Source organism: Neltuma alba, unplaced genomic scaffold (genome assembly GCF_004799145.2).
Source record: "Neltuma alba isolate B1F8T4 unplaced genomic scaffold, ASM479914v2 tig00011771_pilon, whole genome shotgun sequence".
NCBI classification, from domain to species: Eukaryota; Viridiplantae; Streptophyta; class Magnoliopsida; order Fabales; family Fabaceae; genus Neltuma; species Neltuma alba.
In genome coordinates, this window is record NW_021636394.1 from 237,024 (window position 1) to 257,835 (window position 20,812).

A 20,812-nucleotide genomic window follows, 5' to 3' on the forward strand; every position below is an offset into this window, starting at 1 on the left:
CGTTGTAGAGTGGAAGAACTCGGGCAAGGAAGATTATGGTTGGCGCTAGGAAATCGGATACATGGCCACCGTTCTAGACTCCAATTCCTTCGGCCTCACTTCTTGTTCTTCACCTTCTCAGTATCGCTTCATTCTCTCCCCTTCGCTTTGTCATAACTTCTTTCACTGTCCCTTGAAACCACCACAACGACCGCCCACTTCTCTTCTGCACTCCACAACTACAACCTTGCTTGCTCCTCTATTCAAAGATTCGAAATTTCACCATGGCCTTCACTCCTCAGCCTCACCCATCTACTTCCTTCCATCCCCACAAACTTCTATTTCTGATTCAAATCCCTCTCTTCTCCCGGAGGCTTCTAGTGATGGGAATTTTTCAGTCGTGTTGGACTCTTTCGTTGATCGGCTTTTCAAGTTGCTTCGTTTAGCGACTCGATACGGCGATGTTGAACTCGCCAGGGCTGCACATGCCTCTGTTATCAAGCTCGAGGAAGACACATCTCTGGGCAATGCCGTCATTGTGGCTTATTTGAAGCTGGGTCTCTTTTCTGATGCTTACAACGTATTTTTGGGCCTGTCTTCCCCAGATGTGGTGTCTTACACCGCGTTGATCTCAGGGTTTTCCAAGTCTAATCGAGAAGACACAGCTTTGGAGCTTTTCCTTCACATGAGAAACTCGGGTATAGAGCCCAATGAATACAGTTTTGTTGCGATTTTAACTGCTTGCATTCGGATTTTGCATTTGTCTTTGGGTCTGCAAATACATAATCTAGCAATCAAAATGGGGTTTCTGGATTCTGCTTTCGTTGCAAATGCGCTTATGGGGTTGTATAGCAAGTGTGGGTACTACGATGTCGTCCTCAAATTGTTTGGTGAAATGCGTGAGAGGGATATTGCATCTTGGAACACTGTTATATCGGGTGCTGTCAAGGAGTCAATGCACGAAACGGCATTGCAGTTTTTCCGTGACATGCAGGCAACTGATGTTTTAAAAATAGATTACTTCACTCTCTCAACCCTCTTGACCGCTTGTGTTGCTAGTATTGCTGTGATGGAGGGCAAACAAGTCCATGCACATGCTACTAAGGTTGGATTGGAATCAAATGTGAGTGTCGGTAATACCCTTATTGGATTCTATACGAAGTGTGGAACTCTTGACGATGTGGTATCAGTGTTTGAGAGGATGACTGTGAGAGATGTTATTACCTGGACAGAGATGGTGAGAGCTTACATGGGGTTTGGGTTAGTTAATTCAGCTTTGAGAATATTTGATGAGATGCCAGAAAAAAATCCGGTCTCTTATAATGCTCTTTTGTCAGGATTTTGTCAAAATGGTGAAGGTCTGAAGGCTTTGCACTTGTTTCTCAAAATGGTAGAAGATGATGTAGAGTTAACAGATTTCTCTCTGACTAGTATTATTAGTGCCTGTAGCTTGCTTGCTGATTATAGAGTCAGCAAGCAGATCCATGGGTTTGTTCTTAAGTTTGGTTTTGGACCAAATGTTTGTATTGAATCAGCGTTGCTTGACATGTATACAAGATGTGGGAGGATGGAAGATGCCAAAAAGATGTTCTGTAGATGGCAGTTAAAGGAAGGAAGCTCTGTTGCTTGGACATCCATGTTGTGTGGGTATGCTCGAAATGGACAACCAGATGAAGCAATCTCTCTTATCCAGCATAGTCAATTAGAAGGGACAATGATTATGGATGAAATTGCCTTATCTTCAATGCTGGGTCTTTGTGGAGTTATTGGCAGTCATGAATTGGGGAAGCAAATTCATTGCCATGTTATTAAATTAGGTTTTAAATTTGATGTGGGAGTCGGAAATGCAGTCATCAGCATGTATTTCAAGTGTTGGAATGTGGATGATGCAATTAAGATGTTTCATAATATGCCCAAAACTGACATTGTTTCATGGAATGCTTTGATTACTGGTCACATTCTGCACAGATTAGGTGATAGAGCATTAGAAATATGGTCAAATATGCAGAGGGAAGGCATAAGGCCAGATGAAATTACATTCGTTTTAGTCATTTCAGCGTACAGGCTAACTAACGTGAATTTAGTTGATGAATGTCGTGGTTTGTTTCATTCAATGAAAACTGTTTATGGTATTGAGCCCACTTCTGAGCATTATGCCTCCTTTATTAGCGTTTTGGGTTACTGGGGACTCCTGGAAGAAGCAGAGAAAACTATCAGTAAGATGCCTTTTGAGCCTACTGCTTCTGTTTGGCGCGCTTTGCTTGATAGCTGCAGACTGCATAAGAATACAGTTATTGGAAAACGGGTTGCAAAGCAAATTATATCTCTGGAACCAAAAGATCCCTCAACCTATGTACTTGTTGCGAATCTTTATTCTGCTTCTGGGAGGTGGCACTGCTCTGAAGTGATCAGGGAGAATATGAGGGAGAATGGATTTCGCAAGCACCCAGCTCAAAGTTGGATCATTTCTCAGAGGAAGATGCATTCATTCTATGCTAGAGATAGGTCCCATCCCCAAGCTAAAGACATCTACCGTGGATTGGAGATTCTAATCTTGGAGTGCATGAAATTGGGATATGTACCTGACACTAGCTTTGTTCTTCATGAAGTAGAGGAGCATCAGAAAAAGGAATTTTTATTTCATCATAGTGCAAAACTAGCTGCAACTTATGGACTCCTGACAAGCAAGCATGGAAAGCCTCTTCGGATTGTCAAGAACATTCTACTCTGTGGGGATTGCCATGCGTTCTTGAAATATGTATCTATTGTCACTAGGAGGGATATTTTTCTGAGAGATTCTTCAGGATTTCATTATTTCTCTGGTGGCCTATGTTCATGTAAAGATTATTGGTAAAATGCCGGTGGATCTATTTTTTCAGCTTCATAAATCCTGTAAGTTGTAACTATAAATGCGTATTCCTGGCCAAAAAAGGTATATATTTTTATTCTTTGTTTGTTAAAAGAATCTCCCATAAAAGTTACCACAAAGCGACTATGATAGATACTCTTATGCTTTCATATATGGAAATTACAATGTGCAAATACTTTGCAAGCCTGCCTGAAAACTCATTTCAGTTGAAAGCACTGAAAACATCCGACCATCATGGTGCAGTCCAGTTTGGTTGCACATCTATTTTCTCATACTAACTTTCAGGAAAAGTTTACTTGTGAATGAGTTGTGTACAAGTTACTGTTTGTTCTGTCTTCTCTCTTGGTTCTGTTCCGTTTCTCCTGTTCAGGAGTATAATGATTTGCTGCTAGGTGCTCTTCATCCTGAAACACCTCAACTTTTGGGCATGAGGTAAGACCAGTTATCATTTGAAATGTTTTCTTTCAACTTACCTATCAGTATTTTTATATTTTAATTGCTTAAATATCAATGTTTTTTCCTTTACAAAAACTCTTGGTTTTGGTTTAGAATTGTTTCATTTTTATATTCATATCGTTGATTAAACTACAATTTTTTTTTTTTGGCCAGCAAGCTGCAAGCTGCTTTATATAGATTAATCCCACCGATTTTATTCTAGCTATACGTTGGTGACTCTGCTGCTATATAAAATTGAAACTACCTATGGCTGAATATATCAGTTTTGCAACAAATGCCAAACAAAGAGTAAAGTGGACAAAAACTATTGCTTTGTGTCTCTCTCTTTCTCTCTGTTTTGTTGATAAAAAAGATAGTAGTTGTGTCCTCCTAATATTTAAAATTTGGTGACCCATTTCTAAGCTCTAACCAATTTTTTCTTATCCAGGATTGAAAAAGTGAAAATGCCAATGACATCAAATAAAATCTTCAAGTTCCACTGAATAAGTTACAGCCTTCAAACCTACAGGGGGCCGAAAACACAGGCGCACACATGATAATAATGGATTATAGATTAATTTGCCAACAGTCAGCCTATAGTTTCAATTTGTGGTTTTTTTTTTTTTGGCCATATGTCTTCTGTTCAAAATATAAAAACTTGGATATGAGCTTAATGGTGTTGGTTGACCCTGTTAAGCATATGAATAAGAACCAAAAGCTCATTAAAAGTATAAATAATAAATTCTCCAATTTTCTTAAAGGGGCAAATTGGAGAAAAGCCACTATTTAGAAAAAATTTTGGTCAAAAGACTTGATGTATTTATCCTCAACAGGTGCAGCTTGTGTGTGATCTATCCTTAATTATGTGCAAAAGCCTTTAATGCAAAAATTATTTACACATAACTGAACATAAGTTGCACTAAAAATAATTACACCATCTCAAATTCATGAAATCACTTTTGAAAGTAAGAAAACAGAGTGTGAATTTAAATACTAAAAATCAGATTTTACTGTAGAAAATCAATTTTTTCACTCAAAATTGATTCTTTCTCCTTTATCACATATTTAAGTTTTATGTATTTGTGTGTATACATATATATATTTTTGGCTTTGATGTGTGTATATATCTTTCATACTATTAATGCTTATTGATTACATGCTATACCAGTAACTAGGAGAAATACGCATTGATTCATAAGGCAATTTATATTAATTTCAACTCGGTCCTTATAATTTTAAAATCTTCAAATAGATCCATATATTTAAAATGTTTGTGAAATTAGCCTGTAATTTTTTTTTAAATAAAAAGTCGTACAAAACACGCAGAGACTAGCCAGCTAACGTTAATCTAGGACTAAAATTTTTGAAGAGAATGACTGTGTATTCTATGAGAGAAATATTCATAATAGAGTTAATATACTACCTTCGGTCCTTAATATAAGACCCTATTTGACTTTTATTTTGATCATAAATATAAGACCCCAATCCACTTTGTCTATCATATTTACTCAATTTTTTCTAAGATAGTCCTTCTAATAATTATAGTTATGGTCAATACACTTAATTAGCAAGGATATTTTAGGAAAAACAACACCTATTTAAGACAAATAATTAACTCAACTTATTTTCTTAATCTCCTCAAATTAGTCAACTGGCTCTTATAATTAGGACCAAAGGTAGTAATTTTTAGTCCTTGAAATTAGATCCATTTTGGTTTTAATTTCTCAAAATTTAAACCTGTAGTTTTAGTTCTTGTAATTTAGTTTGTCTTCAAATGTTAGTCCTTAAAAGTATAATTGTGTTAAAATCTATTGAAATATTATAAAACGGCATTAAAGTGATGTTGTAAAGTCATTAGATGATACCTAATTAGATCTTGTGTGGATAACAGAGGGGAGGGAAAAAAAAAGAACAAGTCTTCAAAACGCAGCTGTTTAACTCCCCTTTTTTCTTCCCCTATTCACATTTTGAAAGCTCATCCCCCTCTATATAATTGTTCTCTTATTCAAGCAAGATCCAGTTAGGTGCTATTTAATGGTTTCATATCTTCACTTTAACACCGTTTATGATGTTGTGAATAAAAGTGGATGTGCCAAAAGTGAAGTCCCATATTACTTAAGAGAGAGGAAGTTCAAGTGTATATATACTATCTTATATTATTGGGCTAGTGAATAGGCCTAAAGGAGAAGGAGGATTTTGCACACGACAATGGCCCACTGGAGGAAAACACAGTTGAAAACTAGCAATTCCCCCCAGCTCGAGATAAGACAACACTAGGTACTTTTTACAAAACACTTTTGCAAAAATGAATTATAAAATTGTGTCAAGAGAGCTTCTTAGAAAACCTTTGTTTTATCAGTTTATTTTTTGAATTAGCCAAGGTTACTAAACATTAGGGAAGTTTTATTTCTCATTAAATCAAGATTATCCCTTCATTAATCCTTAAACCATTTTTCATGGATTAATGCTTGCCAATGTCCAGAAATCCAATTTTTGAATGCCTCTAATGTTCATAATCGAAGGTGTAAATATTATTCATTGTACCAATGTCTGAAACTGAAGATTTAAAGCTTGTTTGGGTGTCTCCCCAAACCATGGCTTGGGAAAGGAGTCAGCCAAATAGGGAGAAAAAATATGAAACCATGCAGGGCAAAACCATCGTTTTGGACTTCAAAACGATGGTTTCGAATGAAGCAACTTCAATTTGCTTTTGGCTCAAATTTTCCGGTCGTTGGTGTGGCCCCAACTGTATATGACAAAGCAACCCCCAATAATTCATTCCTCACTCTTCATTCCGCCTTTGCTGTTCAGAAAAGAGAAGACTAATGGAAAAAAAAAAGCATCCTGTATAATATAATGGTCTCCATCAATTGGCTGTGCTATTGGAGAGTTCATCAGTTTCTATAAACATATTTAATTAGTGAAGAGGACAAAATCATTTTTCTGTAAACATATTTAATATTATATTTTATAAATATATATACACATATTAATTATTTATTAATTACATTTTTATATATTATTAATTATGTCGGTAAAAAAAAATATTATCAACAAATTTATTTCTTCAAATTCAAATATATTATAAAATCTATTTTTTATATAATTATCATATTAACTTATGCCCTTTTTAGTAATTTGTACATAAAAGTACTTCTGATAACAACTATCCAAACACTCTCATTTCATCAGAATCACTTTTTCACAAAATATATTCTTCATAAAATCTATTTTCCCCAAAAGCTATTCTCAAACCATAGTTTGGTTTCATCCAAATACCCACTTAATTGCGTTTATTGTTATAAGTGTGATGCCCAACGTTCAGATGATCCGTGGCCTATATAAAGGGGTTCAAGACAGTGTGTTTGGTGCACCGCTCTTGAGTTTTCGAGCATTCATCTTCTCCTCTCTCTGTTGCTTAGTTATATTTCTATTTCTGTTATTCTGTCACCCTATTTGCCGCAGGAAGAGTTCGTTTAATCCTGAGGAGTGCTGCATCTATATTTATCACGGTGGAGGAATAATTCTTAAGAACAGTGTCTACCAACACGGCTTGAACCAAATTGATATCGAGTTCCAGTTTACTCCACATATGATACTTTAATAAATTTTAATACCGTTAAATCTTCAGGGACTAGCACTTTAATGTGGATTAAATTTCAAGGATTAAAGCAACATGTTTAAAATTTAAGAAACTAAAACTAAAATGTACCCAAATTTCAAAGACTAAAAATTATATTAACCCTAACTTCAACCTTATGGAGTAACCTTGGTGGGCTAAAGAATTGCGCAATGGTTAGTTTTTCTCGTTGCATATTTTTCTGTCCAGCCGTCTTCTAGACTTGAGAGGATAATTCTGAGTTGGATTGCTATTGATGCGCAAACTCCTTGCAAAGTTGCTAAAGATAATAATTTTACAGTAATTTTAATTCCAACTTAAAACGTATAGTCCTTCATGAATCCTCATAATTTCTGTAACTATGGAAGAAGTGTTTTTTCCTTGGATGAAACTAGGTTTCTGAATTCCCCTTCGACCTTGTTTAGCATAACTTATAAGCATGTTCTACATAAGCTAAGATAAAATTATCTCACATATTTACCTTGTATTTTCACAAATTATGATTAAAAAAACTACTCATAAGTCTTTCCAAACGAGCCTTCCATGTCGCTGAGTAGGGCATATTAGACCAAGAAGTGGCAGGTTGGATTGATAAAAATTGGAACACTTTTAAAACGGATTTTTTGAGCCCATAACTGCCAAAACCAAACCTGCTGTGCTAACTTGCAAGGTTGGCGGGCCTGCCCGTTTTACTTTTTTTTTTTAAAAAAAAATTTCCCCTTTGAAACACACCGTCTTTGCCCCTCTCATTTTTTTCCCTTAAATTTTCTGCTTCAAAAGGCAGCAATTTCCTACCCCTCATTCTTCAGTCATTTGCTTTTTGCCCAAGCTCTCAGCTTCTCTGAGTCTCTGCCCTCTCAGCTCTCATTTTTTTGAATTTTATTTGTGACAGAGTCAGCTAAGCAAAGAGATGGTAGTTTTACTTCTCAAGCTCAACCAATTAATTTCACATCTTCAAATGATGCTTCCAACCCTATCAATATTGAGTGATAGCTCATGATTGAGCATTTGATAGTAATTTATGTAGTAATACATTGTGTTTATGACTTTGTATTATTATTGATTTGGATTTATGTTTTAATTTGGAATGTTTGTTAAATCATTTAGGATGTATCATATATATATATTTAATATTTTAGGATATTTGAAACTTTGGATTCTATGTTTTATTTATGATAATTTCTATTTGTGTGTTTTATTTTAGACATTTAGAAATTTGAGTAAATGTTATTAAAAGAAAATAAAAGGTAAAAAAAAAAAGTTTATAAAAATTGGTAGGTTAGTGGGCCTAAACCGTCAACCCACTTTGGAGAAGTTGGTCCTAAAAAGACCAACCTCGCCATGGGTCAGTCCATAACTTGCGGGTTGGCTCGTATTACTAGCTCTAGGACCTACTAACGCTTGCTTCTAATGCTTGCTTCTAATGCCATACATTTGTTATAATAACATAATAAAACAATAATTTTTTGAAATATTATTCTTGATTAAGTGATCATGGAAGTAAATTTGAAATAACATAATATTTTTTCCTGCCACAATTCATACATTCATTATATTTTATAGAAAGTCTATAAATTCACAATTTCATACTTAAAAAAAATGTTCATACATTGATGGGTGTCATTCATAATTGCTTTATAAATGTAACGAATAATACAAAGCGCATAAACACATTTTTATAATTAACATTAGAAAGGAACACATATGCCACTGTAAGCCAGTCTGCTTGTTCTGCCTTCCTTTTGTTTCCGACCCGACGACGCGCAAAACCCAAACGGAGCGGAAAAAGAAAACCCAGGTGAGCTGCCCCATCCCTCTCTCTCTCTTCGGTCTCCTCCTCTGTCAAATCTCTCCCTTCGTTCATCGATTACCAAGGTTCATACTTCTGCTGCTCATGCATCTAATGCGTCTGCAAACACGGATTTTCTTTTCTTGTTTTCGTACAATTGCGACAATGGCTTTCGATTATTCATTAGCTTCCCTATGATTTCTCTATTTTCTCTCTCTCACACTTGCCGAGGTTGTAGTTTTCCCTTCATAAGTTTTCATGTTTTGACTCTGGTTGGACGTTACTTTAATCTGTCCTCATTCGTTTACTCCTTTGGATTCAAGTGCCAGCTACTTTACTGGTTACTGAATCAATTTGTGGTTGGGATGCAATTTTCACGTTATTTTTTAATACGTATTGAATTCTCGGTACTTTTGAATTAATCATTCCGTTAGTCACTACTTTTTTGTGTTTCTTCGGTGTTGGGATGAATAATAGTTGTGGGTGGTTATTTTGGGGAAATCTTTCAAATGTGTTATTCATTGTAAATTGAATTTCGTGAACTGACTTTATATATTTGGTCGGAAGTTTAGGGAAAGTTTGTGGTTTCTGGGAATTGGGGGAAGTTGGGTACTTTGGTTCAACCCCGTGTCCTGTAGCTGATTTAATAAGCAATTTTTAGTTTAGGTTACTTTTTTGAGAGGGCAGCGATTGAATATGAGGATGATTTTGTAACATCAGTTACTATGCGTTTTACATTTTAGCGGCACGCCTAGGTTAAGGCTTTAGGTACAGTAGTGAGCAGTTGGTAATTGTCATTCATGTCTATATTACTTCTTTTTTCTGGAGGATTGTCAGAATTGGTAATGTATTTTTCCTACAGTCATTTGTTTGCAACACTTTTTATTTCATTAATTTATTGCAGATCTTACATACTGAAGTAAGAGTAAAACAAGAGTTGGTTCTAGATATAGAAAAATGATCATGAAAAGCTATGACAGTTTCAATACTCAGTGCAACCTAATTTCCCATTAGAATTCTGTTTGAGGTTGCAGAATGTATTAAATTTTTCCATCATCCCTTCAGGTTCTATGCAAAGATGAGTTCCTTCTCCATTACACGGAAAAAAACACCCTTTCAAAAGCACAGAGAAGAAGAAGAGGCAAAGAAGAAGGTAAGGCTTGTAAACCCAATTTAGTGCTTATTAGGGAAGACAATTTTAACTATCTAATGTGTTTTGGCTTCTGCAGAGAGCAGAAGATGAAACTGCACGCTTGTATGCTGAGTTTGTTGAGTCATTTCAAGGTGATAGCACTCCTGGATCAAAGGCTTTTGTTCGAGGAGGAACTATCAATCCCAATGAAAAAATAAAAGCAGATTCTGAAGGTTGGTATGACTGATAAATTCTGTACTGTTTTACCCCTCCCATTTATGCCATTTCTGCACACTCTCTGAAATCTTGATTATAGATATTTTCATGTTATGGATAAATATTAGTTTTTGCTATTATTTTGGATAACATTAATAAAAGTATGGAACTTTTTTATTCATTCACGGATGGCAGGTGAAAAGTCCAAAGATGGGGTTTCTGCAAAGAAGGGAAGTAGGTAAATAAATGCTTTTGATTAACCATGTTGCTATGCTATATTCATCAGGTATCATACATAGGAACATGTCTGTCCGATATGGATTTATGTTCGTTAGGCGTAAATCAATAATGACACATTTGATTGTGTAACTAATGTACTTTAAAAAATATTTGTAGAAACGTAGTGTTACTGGTATTTTTCTTTTTGGGTTTGGAAAATATTCTGTAAGATGTAGTCTCCTCCAACTCTGTTAAGAATTTGATGTATTCTGATTGCAGAAAAGAAAATTTGGTTAGAAATATGGAATTTACTTTCTTGATTTGTTCTTGTCTGACCAACTTTGACACCTTATTTCTCAAACAACAAGAACTTCATATGTCTGGTAATCTGTTCATATTTAAATTTGCTGTGAGAAGTTTCCTTTGCTTTATTATTATTGTCTGTGTTGAAGTTTTGATTTATGTTGGCCTAGGAACATTGTTGAAATCTGGGTGCATATGACTTTTTTTAATTGGTGGAAATTAAATTACTAGATCATGTCAAATAACGAGGCATATCCAATTGATATCGGGTCCCCTTGGGTGTGTGCACGTGCATATGTGCACTTTCTTCTGGCCCCCTGGGGCTAGCGGCGGCACTTCTGTTTGCTTGATTTGATGGTTTTCATTCTGTTTTATCTCTGAGAATATGTTATCCTGCTTCCTTGTAATGTTTCCTTTTATTCTAATAAATACAATTCCACTCTGCACGGTGTGCAGTTATTTTTGCTCCACTTAGTGGAGTTATTTTGTGGAAAGCTTGTTCTTCTTTGAGAAATTAGATGTTGGATTTCTTGCATATTTTATTCATATTTTGGATCATTTGTAGATATTCTTGATGAACTAAAATTCACTCCACCTTGCAATTTGTGCGCGCGTATGAATTCATATAATTTATTTGTTTACCTCTCTCTCTCTCTCTGTTTTTTTTTATTAAGGCTTAATAAATGTTGAAAAGAAGAAAAAGAAGGTAGTATGATTTTGTGACAGTATGGCCTATCAAAATTTTTGTGACAGTTTGGCCTATCAGAATTTTTTGTTTTGCATTGTCATGTCTTCCTTTTTGAAGTTTTCAGGTTAAGCGGTTTTTACTGTAGCTTACATCTAATTTCTGCTCAAGGATATTTTAACACTTCATCCGATTCATGCTTGAATCTTTTTGGAGATAAAATACCATACCATTGATCATTTTAAGTCTTGATAGTTGATTGATGGCTATTGAGAAACTTATCAGCAGTGGCCATTTCAGTCCTTTTAATGAATTCCAGGCTTCTTTGCAAACCTCTAAAAAAATTACAACTACAATAGTATGCAGAAATGAGAACCTTACTTTTTTTGCCAACATATAATTGGCATATAGCATTATAAGATATTTGATGCTGTGATAAAGGATAATGTTTGGCTAACTTAGATATATAATTGTGATGAACGTATTCCTTTTACTTTCACATTCATGTTTGGTTGTTAATTCACTAACTTTTCTTATCAGCAGATCATGTGATCTGTATGATGAGGTCAGTGAATTTTGTTGCATCCAGTGTTATGGATGGTGCCCAATCTTAAAATGCATCTTGAGCTATTGTAGGGTTATAAGGTCATTGCACCAGGGGATATGTGAGAGTTTTGTTCTTACATATTCTATATTATATTCAATGTGTGGTTTTAATAATTTATCAGTATTTATATAATTCTTTATTTATTTTACTTATTTAATACAGCTCTTGTTGAAAATACAACGGTATTCAATACAAATAGTTTGAACCTAGGAATAAAGGAGGAAACTTATGGTTTGAGAATGTATGTTGGTGATAATGCTGTACTGACGTACAAAACTTCGGTTTACACGGTTAAAATTCCCTCATCAAATATGAAGTAAAGTAGAACTTGCAACCCTTGTGCTTGTAGTACAGCTGCAATATATCTTGTGCAAACCTATTCATACTCTCCCCTCAAGTTGGAGGCTTGGAGCATGCATTTACATCAAGCTTGTTATAAAGACAGGCAAAAGACTTGCTGAAAATTCTAGCATTAATGCATCCATTGATTTTTCTATGATGATGTCAACTTCTGTGTAGTTTGTCCCCTCGTAAAAAACTTAGACAAGTAGGGTTGCCTGATTACCTACTTTTCCAAACCTTGATTCTCCTAGTAACTCTTCCAACTACACAAGTTCAAAGGTTGTTAATGCTATTACATGACTCGGCTTCTATGTGATCTAGCTGCAACATCCCACCTTTTGCTTTTCCATGAAATTAAGCATCGACTGAAAGAAAGAATACAACTTCCTGAACCAAAATCATCAGTTGGAATGACTGTTAGTGTCATGTGGAGTAGTTTCTTAGATTGCTCAGTGAAAATGTAGAAGATACAAATTAATAAATCTGACTATCGATGAGAACCTTTTGGGAATTGCTATTTCATACACACGCGCGCGCGCGCACACACAAACATATCCTATTTTTAGACTGATATGAGTATGGCTATTCATACCTGATATATCTTTGCAGGTATGTTCCATCTTTTATACCTCCTCCTTTGGCAACCAAGGGAAAAGAAGCTGAGAAGAAAGTCAGTATTGCTATAAAGTTATCATCTCTGAAATAATATTTTTGTTCTTTCCATTTCAATGCTACACCGTGTCTAGACTCTAGGTCTAATAATCTTGTGTTGTACTAGAAAGAGGAGGAGAAGCCTAAGGAGAAGGAGAAAGGCAAGTCGCGGAATATAGATAACTTTATGGAGGAGCTAAAACATGAGCAAGAAATGAGGGAGAGGCGAAACCAAGAACGTGAACATTGGCGTGATGGGCGCAGCACTGAACATTCTAGTGTAAGATACTCTTTCCTGACAAGTGTACTTATTTGCATATAAGTGCTGGTAGTTTAATGTTTTTGGTTGTATCTTGATGTTCATACCGTACAAAACTAGTATTGCTGCTAGGTTTAACTCCATAAGATTTGGTAAAGCTTTTGAAAAGTGTAAGACTGCTATAAGTACATGATGAATTTCTCGTGCATATCACACTGTTATATGCTTGCACTTTTTTATTCTTATTTGATGTTATGAGAAACATTAATTGATCGACTGCATAATCTGTGACATGCAAATCTATCCCTCTCCTACAGATTAGTCGCTTTGATGAATTGCCTGATGATTTTGATCCAAGTGGAAAACTGCCAGGATCATTTGATGATGGTGATCCACAAACTACAAATCTATATGTTGGAAATCTCTCTCCAAAGGTGATTTGTCTCCTTGCATTAATAAGTTCTTGTGCTATTGAAAATGGGAGATGTAAATCTCATTTCAGCATTTTCCTTAATTCTAGGTTGATGAAAATTTTCTTCTCCGAACTTTTGGAAGATTTGGACCCATTGCTAGCGTAAAGATAATGTGGCCTAGGACAGAGGAGGAACGACGGCGGCAAAGAAACTGTGGCTTTGTTGCTTTCATGAACAGAGCTGATGGACAGGCTGCTAAAGATGAAATGCAAGGTTTGACCCTTCTTGCCAAAATTGGAAGCAGAAAAAATATTAATTTGTCTTTCCTACGTAAATGCTAATTTATTATCTATATTCTATATATCAGTTACTTCTGCCATGAAATTCGAATTTAAGTTATTACTTCTTTGCAAATAATATATACTATATAACTTATTGAAGGTGAAAATATTGAAGTTCGTCTGACAATAGTTTTCCAGAGTTGTGTGTGATTGCTGTGTGACTATTGTTATTGAATGAGAACTGTAGAATTGAGGAACAAATGGATATATACTTATGTTATTTAACATAATCATGAATTGGGTTTGTAAGGATGAAATATGCTATGCTGGGTATTAGAGGAATGCTTGCGATTGGAAGTAGTTAGTGTTCTGTAGAAGTTAGTTTTGAGGTGCACGTTTTTAGAAGTAATTAATTTATAATGGTATCATTTGTTTACTTCTAATGGGGGATAGTGTAGGATCTAAGCTTTTTAGGGCCAGTGAAGATAGCTTTGCTTCAGTGTTGTCAAAAGCATCCTAGTCAGTCACCCAGGCTAAACATGATTATGACGAGCATCTCTGCTAATTTGGAAAACATGTGGGCTGAAGTACCAGGAGCCTGTAGCACTACCCTGTTCCATGCAGTGTATTTTGAATTTATTTCTTTCCGCAACTTCTCTGATGATATCTTAGTAGATTATTCAATCTATATGTTTTAGGAAGGTAGCATGTGAGCATAAGATATAGGATGATTGCTTTAATTTTATAACTACTAAATGATTAAGCTTTTTATGTATGTTCATATGCACTGTTTGCCTGCGAGAGACAGTAAATTTATGTGCTGAAATGTCTAAATGCAGAAGACTCAGGAATTTGGTTATTTTTTGCAGGGGTCGTGGTTTATGAGTATGAATTGAAAATTGGCTGGGGTAAGTCTGTTGCTCTCCCATCGCAAGCACTCCCTGCACCTCCACCAGGGCATATGGCCATCAGGAGTAAGGAGGTATTATTATCATCTTTCTTTTAAAAGGCTGTTTTCATTATTAATTGATGTTATATTTTCTGAAAGTGTTGTCTAATATGTTACACTTTTTTAATTGTCAGGGTGCCACTGTGATCTTGTCTGGTCCATCTGGCCCATCAGGTCCACCGGTAACTTCTGTTTCTAACCAGAACTCTGAACTGGTTAGTTCTCTTTTAGTTGGTATCATTTATTCTAACTAATAGATTCCTTGGCCATGGTTCTCACACTTCCCTTTGAAGCAATGATGGAAGCAGAAAATTGTTGTTGTTGTTGTTCTTGAAGATGTTATACCCCCAGTCAAAATAATTATTTATCATAACTATCCTCAATTATTTATCAAAAGCAAAATGCCTTTCATGGTGATTTGACTGGTGATAAAGGAACTTTTCCCCCTGAAGGATTTCCAAGCACAATTGCTTTTTAAATAGTGATAAAAGTGCTTAATGAATGATTTTGCCGAACACAAAATGCTCTTGTGCAGCACTTCTTCAGAAGCTCTATCTGAAAATAAGCTGTTTCAACATAAGCGGATTCACAGAAATCTCACGTGGGCCTTTTAGTGTTGTTGCATCTGTGAATTTATGGTTCTTATTGGAGCATTTTGTTTTTCTATCCTTTAACATATTTATTACTAATGTTTTAATTTTGTTGTAGGTTCTCACTCCTAATGTTCCCGATATAATGGTTACACCTCCTGAAGATGAGCATCTAAGGCATGTGATTGATACCATGGCTTTGTATGTTTTGGATGGAGGATGTGCTTTTGAGCAAGCCATTATGGAGAGGGGCCGTGGCAATCCTCTTTTCAATTTCTTGTTTGAGCTTGGTTCCAAGGAACATACTTACTATGTTTGGAGACTGTACTCATTTGCTCAGGTACATTTTTGTTCTAGTTTGGGTTTAATTTGCTCTGATTACCAGTGATTTATTGAATGCTGACTATTGTCTAGCTTGATAGAATCAAAGGGAAAAGGTGGTATAACTATCATTCTGGCAAAATGAGTATTAAGAGCATTTTTGGTTTATGTGTTTGTTTTACTTGCAATGCAGGGTGACACTCTTCAGAGATGGCGGACAGAACCCTTCATTATGATAACTGGCAGTGGAAGGTACTTTCCCCAAATTTTAGTGGTCGTTTGAAGCTTTGTTGATCATCATGAGAAAACAGTAAACTAAAATTGTCAGTAGGTGGTTGTGAAGCGGCTTCTTGTTAACCATGAACAAAACATTGTTTGTTTCTTCAGATGGATTCCTCCATCATTGCCCTCTACAAAAAGTCCAGAACATGAAAAGGAGTCTGGGTCCACGCATGCTGCAGGGAGAAGCAGGGTATTCTATTTGTATTTGCAAGAAAAATAAATATAATTTCTCTGCATTGTCTGTCAGGATCAACTCATGTTTGCATAAATTTTCTAATTGATTTCACAGCGTGTGGAACCCGAAAGAACACTGACTGATGCACAAAGGGATGAATTTGAGGATATGCTGCGTGCTTTAACATTAGAGAGGAGTCAAATAAAAGAAGCTATGGGGTTTGCTTTGGACAACGCTGATGCAGCTGGAGAGGTATTTATGTTATTTTGGTGCTTGAATACTTCCATATGTGTCACTGGGGTGCAAAATCAATAGATTTCTGTTGGCATTGTTCTTCATGTTTGATGTTGCTTTCTGATCGTAGTACTTTAGTTCTTGTTGCCTGACTGTGCTTCTTTTTATACGTTTTATGTCTTTCTTTACCTTGGTTGCTTTGCTGACCCAAACTTCCTATCCACGTGTATTGCTTTTAGTAAGGAAAAGGAGTTGTATCCCACCACTGAAGAAGAGTGTTTTCATCCAGATTCTATAACCATGCTGTCATTAAATATATTTCACTTCTTTGGCAATCATATAATATTTCTTCCTGAAACATTTTATTTTCTCTGATTTATTTTAAACTGCAGATAGTTGAAGTTTTAACAGAATCCCTGACACTGAAAGAGACCCCTATTCCAACTAAAGTTGCAAGGCTTATGCTCGTCTCTGATGTGCTTCACAATAGTAGTGCTCCAGTAAGAAATGCTTCTGCATATCGCACCAAGTTTGAAGCAACATTGCCTGACATAATGGAGAGTTTTAATGACTTGTATCGTAGCATAACAGGACGCATTACTGCTGAGGCCCTAAAGGTAGGCTGGACAAGCTTTGATTGCCTTGACACAATTGTTGGTTATCCTTGCATATAGTGTGATCTTTGGCTGAAATATTTCAGGAACGAGTGCTAAAAGTTCTGCAAGTGTGGGCAGATTGGTTTCTCTTTTCTGATGCTTATGTGAATGGCTTACGAGCCACGTTTATTCGTTCTAGCAACTCTGGTGTTACACTATTTCATTCCATATGTGGTGATGCACCTGAAATTGAGAAAAATATGCATTCGGAAGATACAGTTGATGGCAGCAAGAGCAACCAAGACTCTGCATTGGCAATGGGCAGAGGAGCTGCAACGAAGGAGCTAATGTCTCTTCCTCTTGCTGAGCTGGAAAGACGATGTCGACACAATGGATTGTCACTTGTGGGTGGTAGGGAAATGATGGTTGCACGGTTGCTTAGCCTGGAGGAGGCAGAAAAGCAAAGGGGTTATGAGCTAGACGATGAATTGAAATATGCTCAGAACCAAACAAGTTCTGGGAGATATTCAAGTAGCCGGAGAGAAACAAGCACTGAGCCCGAACCAGTTGGTTTCTCTGGATGGGACCACTATGGGGAGGATGATTTACACTCACAAGGCAAAGGCTCAGTGCCACTTGCGCAAACTTTTCCCATTCCACACCCTGAATTGAAAGCCTTCACAAAGAAAGAAAAGAATGATCCAGTGTTACCAGCTTCTAAGTGGGCTCGAGAGGATGATGATAGTGATGATGAACAGAAGGGTCGTGGAAAGGGTTTGGGATTAAGCTACTCATCTTCAGGTAGCGAGAATGCTGGTGATGGTACTACTAAGACAGATGAGCTGGAGTCTGCTGCTGATACGAGCATTTCCGCACCAGCTGATAGTGGAATGAATGAAGAGCAGAGGTTGTATATTACTTCATCTCACTTTGTTGCCTTATTTTATAATTCCAGCAGTAGATATGGTGTCTTTGGAATTGATACTGTGCATTTTTGTTCTGCTAGCAGATGGTGACTTTGGATTTTCATTTATTTTACTGTTGACTAATCAAGGAATGTTACTATAAATAAATTTCCTACAATAATTAAGCAGGATGTTCAGTAAGAAATCATCAAATTAAATTAGAATGAAGAATTGAGTTCATTAGGGAGTGGTTTTATGGAAATATCCTGGGACTTTTTTGCATTACTGCTACCCTCTAACATCAAGAGGTGTCAGCCACGGTGAAACAAGCTTCTGCCTGCAGTCTTTTGTGAGATTGTCTCTTAATTCCCTATTTCTACCAGCCCTAGTATCTCTATTCTCTTATAACTTTTTGATTCTGCAAGTTTGTCCCTTTTCATTCGCAATCACAGTTTCATTGTCCTTTTGGTTCTTTTCTTTGTGCAAGCACTAGATATTTGTTTTAGCGTAGCAAATTCTTGTGCTGATTATAAATGTTTGGTGTCATAATTGTTTGAGGAATCCTGGGTATCACTTTGAGTAAGTATTTTCCAAAATACTTATTTAAAGGCCAGGTAATGTTTCTTCTCAGGTGCGTTATTTATTGCTCTTTTACCATGGTTGTTACGCAGGCAGAAGTTGAGACGCCTAGAAGTTGCTTTAATTGAATACCGGGAGTCTCTTGAAGAGAGGGGAATAAAAAATTTGGAGGAAATTGAGAGAAAAGTCACACTGCACAGGAAACGGTTGCAAGCAGAGTTTGGATTATCAGATTCTGGAGAAGATGGTCAAGGAAGTAGTAAGTTTCTTCTGCGCTAACCCTAGGCTCTTTCTCCTCCCCTCTTCCCTGCCCCTTAGTTGGAGCCATAAAGCAAGGATATTTAAAATTTTAAATAATGGAGCTGTGTCCAGGTCTAACATTTGTTGGACACTAACCAGCGGTTTAAATTGACTTATTGCCACTCACTTTTACTGTGTTGCCAAGTCAGTCAGCAGCCATAGTTCCTAGCTTGAAAGTATTGCAAAAGTAATTGGGTTTTTTAACATTGAATTGAAATCAGGGTGATTAAATATGATATTTCTTGTATATTATTCAGATATATTCTTTGAAACAGCATGAACTTGTTCAAGTTTTAGCATGGTATATGCCAAATGTTCACAAAATCCTGTTAAAACTGGAAACAAAATCAACATATTATCCTCATGTGACGTAACTGTCGCTTTGTGAAATGGTGTTATTATTATGTAAGTTGAAAATTAGAGATCCAGCTTCCTGTAATTCTTAGAACTTCAAAGAGTGATAATTTTGAACTCAGGTAAAAATTGTTCAATTGCATGGAGTCTGAAATAGTGCATTGTTCTTTTACTACTTGTTCGGAATTGATTTCCAGGTTTCTAATGGATTTGAAAGTTTTGACAGAACATCTTTTTTTGTTAAAATACTTGCAGGAAGAACATCTTCAGAGAGGAGGGACAGGAGAGATGATTCACATGATGTTTCAAGAAAACGCCACCGTAGTCGTAGCCGAAGTCATAGTCCACAACGAAGATCAGGCAGAGACAGGGAGAGGGAACATGATGCAGACAGGGACCAAGATAGACAGAGAGATAGAGGGGGTTATGATTTTGATAATGATAGAGGTAGGGATCGAGAGAAAAGTGGAAGCAGGGAGAGGGATGATCATGAAAGGGAGAGAGGCAGAGACAGGGACCGGAGGAGACGGGTGAAATAAGAGATCCCACATAATTAAAGGTGCAGATTTGTTTGTCAGACTAGACTAGCGCCGTCATGGGGAGATTCCAGCCATTTCTATACCTGAACGAAGAAGGAAAGAAATGCCGGCTGGGAAATTGTCACCATAGACAGTTTCAAAAGGATGGTTTTCCCATGGGGAGAGAATCAATCTGATTTTGGGTAGAAGCTATAATTATAGCCAGATGTATTGTCAACATTCTTGACTCTGTTATTTTGGTCAATGAATCAATTGCTTTGCTGCCTCAAATTATGTATACACAACTGGGTTTCTGCCCATGTTTCATTTGCTTCTAAGCTTCTGTGGTGTTCTAATCTTGAAATTTAAACTGGAATCCTCAAGTGAAAAGAATTTAATGCTTAGGGTTCACTGTTAAAAATGTGAACTTTTCACCAAGTCAGATTATTCTGGAACTCCGAGTCCCGGAGGATCATTTCAATTTGTTTGTTGGTGGAGTGATTTGCAAGCTTAACCATTGAGATTCATAATTTGGTTTCTATTATATGACATTTTACGTGTACATGTTGAGAATTGATTGTTTTATGTACGGAATTAAGAAATTCTCGTTATTACTATCTTATTATCAAATTTGCACGGTTGCCTTTATGCACGTGTTTTGTGAATTTTGTGGATTCCCATGCGGTTCATTGGTATATCATCCTCGTCGGACGATTCATTGCGGCAGTACGACCTTTTCATTTGATCTCTTGAAGGTAATGGAACAATGGCTCTGGAATATCTTTATGGTATCCCTTTTTTTTTTTTAAGGTTCTTTTGCTGTTGCATTTTTTGGTTCGTTTTTTTTCATTGAAAAGAATCATCTACTGAAGGAGGAGGTCTCCGCATCCATCCTTCCAACATTGCGAATCAAGCCATATAACTCTGAACTTGAAAGGGGATTTCTGAGCATGCTGAAATGAGAAGTACTTTGAGGCAGCTTCGAAAAGGATGGTCTTACAAATCATTTTCATGGAATTATCTATCTTATTGACATCATTTGGCAGAGAAGAAACGTAGCCCTGCAGACTCAAAAGTTGATCCCTTCTGCCTCACATAGTGATGTTATTAAGTTGAATAGTAAAAGGCTGGACCATCATTCTTCACGAGTTTAAGAAAATCAGGTCCATATATTGTCATGGAACATGCAACTGCAACAGTTCTTAGGGAA

The 20,812-nt window shown here is 36.3% G+C and overlaps 2 protein-coding genes across 3 annotated transcripts; both read left to right on the top strand.

The window, feature by feature from the left end:
• The first annotated feature begins 34 nt into the window (after positions 1-34).
• Positions 35-2,933, top strand: LOC114717717 (pentatricopeptide repeat-containing protein At5g03800-like). The gene has a single exon (XM_028902915.1). It carries the CDS (start codon positions 62-64, stop codon positions 2,831-2,833), a length of 2,772 nt encoding a protein of 923 aa, XP_028758748.1. The 5' UTR covers positions 35-61; the 3' UTR covers positions 2,834-2,933.
• A 5,698-nt stretch (positions 2,934-8,631) lies between these two features.
• On the top strand, positions 8,632-20,164 carry LOC114717716 (protein RRC1). Of its 2 annotated transcripts, XM_028902914.1 has the most exons (18): positions 8,632-8,700; positions 9,757-9,844; positions 9,921-10,056; positions 10,235-10,277; positions 12,805-12,865; positions 12,974-13,126; positions 13,423-13,539; positions 13,626-13,791; positions 14,669-14,781; positions 14,883-14,930; positions 15,457-15,678; positions 15,853-15,911; positions 16,047-16,131; positions 16,231-16,368; positions 16,743-16,967; positions 17,051-17,853; positions 18,523-18,689; positions 19,340-20,164. In XM_028902914.1, the coding sequence occupies exons 2-18, from the start codon at positions 9,770-9,772 to the stop codon at positions 19,621-19,623; spliced, it is 2,895 nt and encodes a 964-aa protein (XP_028758747.1). In that variant the 5' UTR covers positions 8,632-8,700; positions 9,757-9,769; the 3' UTR covers positions 19,624-20,164. The 2 variants fall into 2 exon arrangements, with proteins under 2 accessions (XP_028758747.1, XP_028758746.1); XM_028902913.1 differs by lacking the exon at positions 8,632-8,700 and having other exon boundaries at positions 9,770-9,844; positions 14,883-14,963; positions 19,340-19,623.
• The last annotated feature ends 648 nt before the right edge of the window (positions 20,165-20,812 follow it).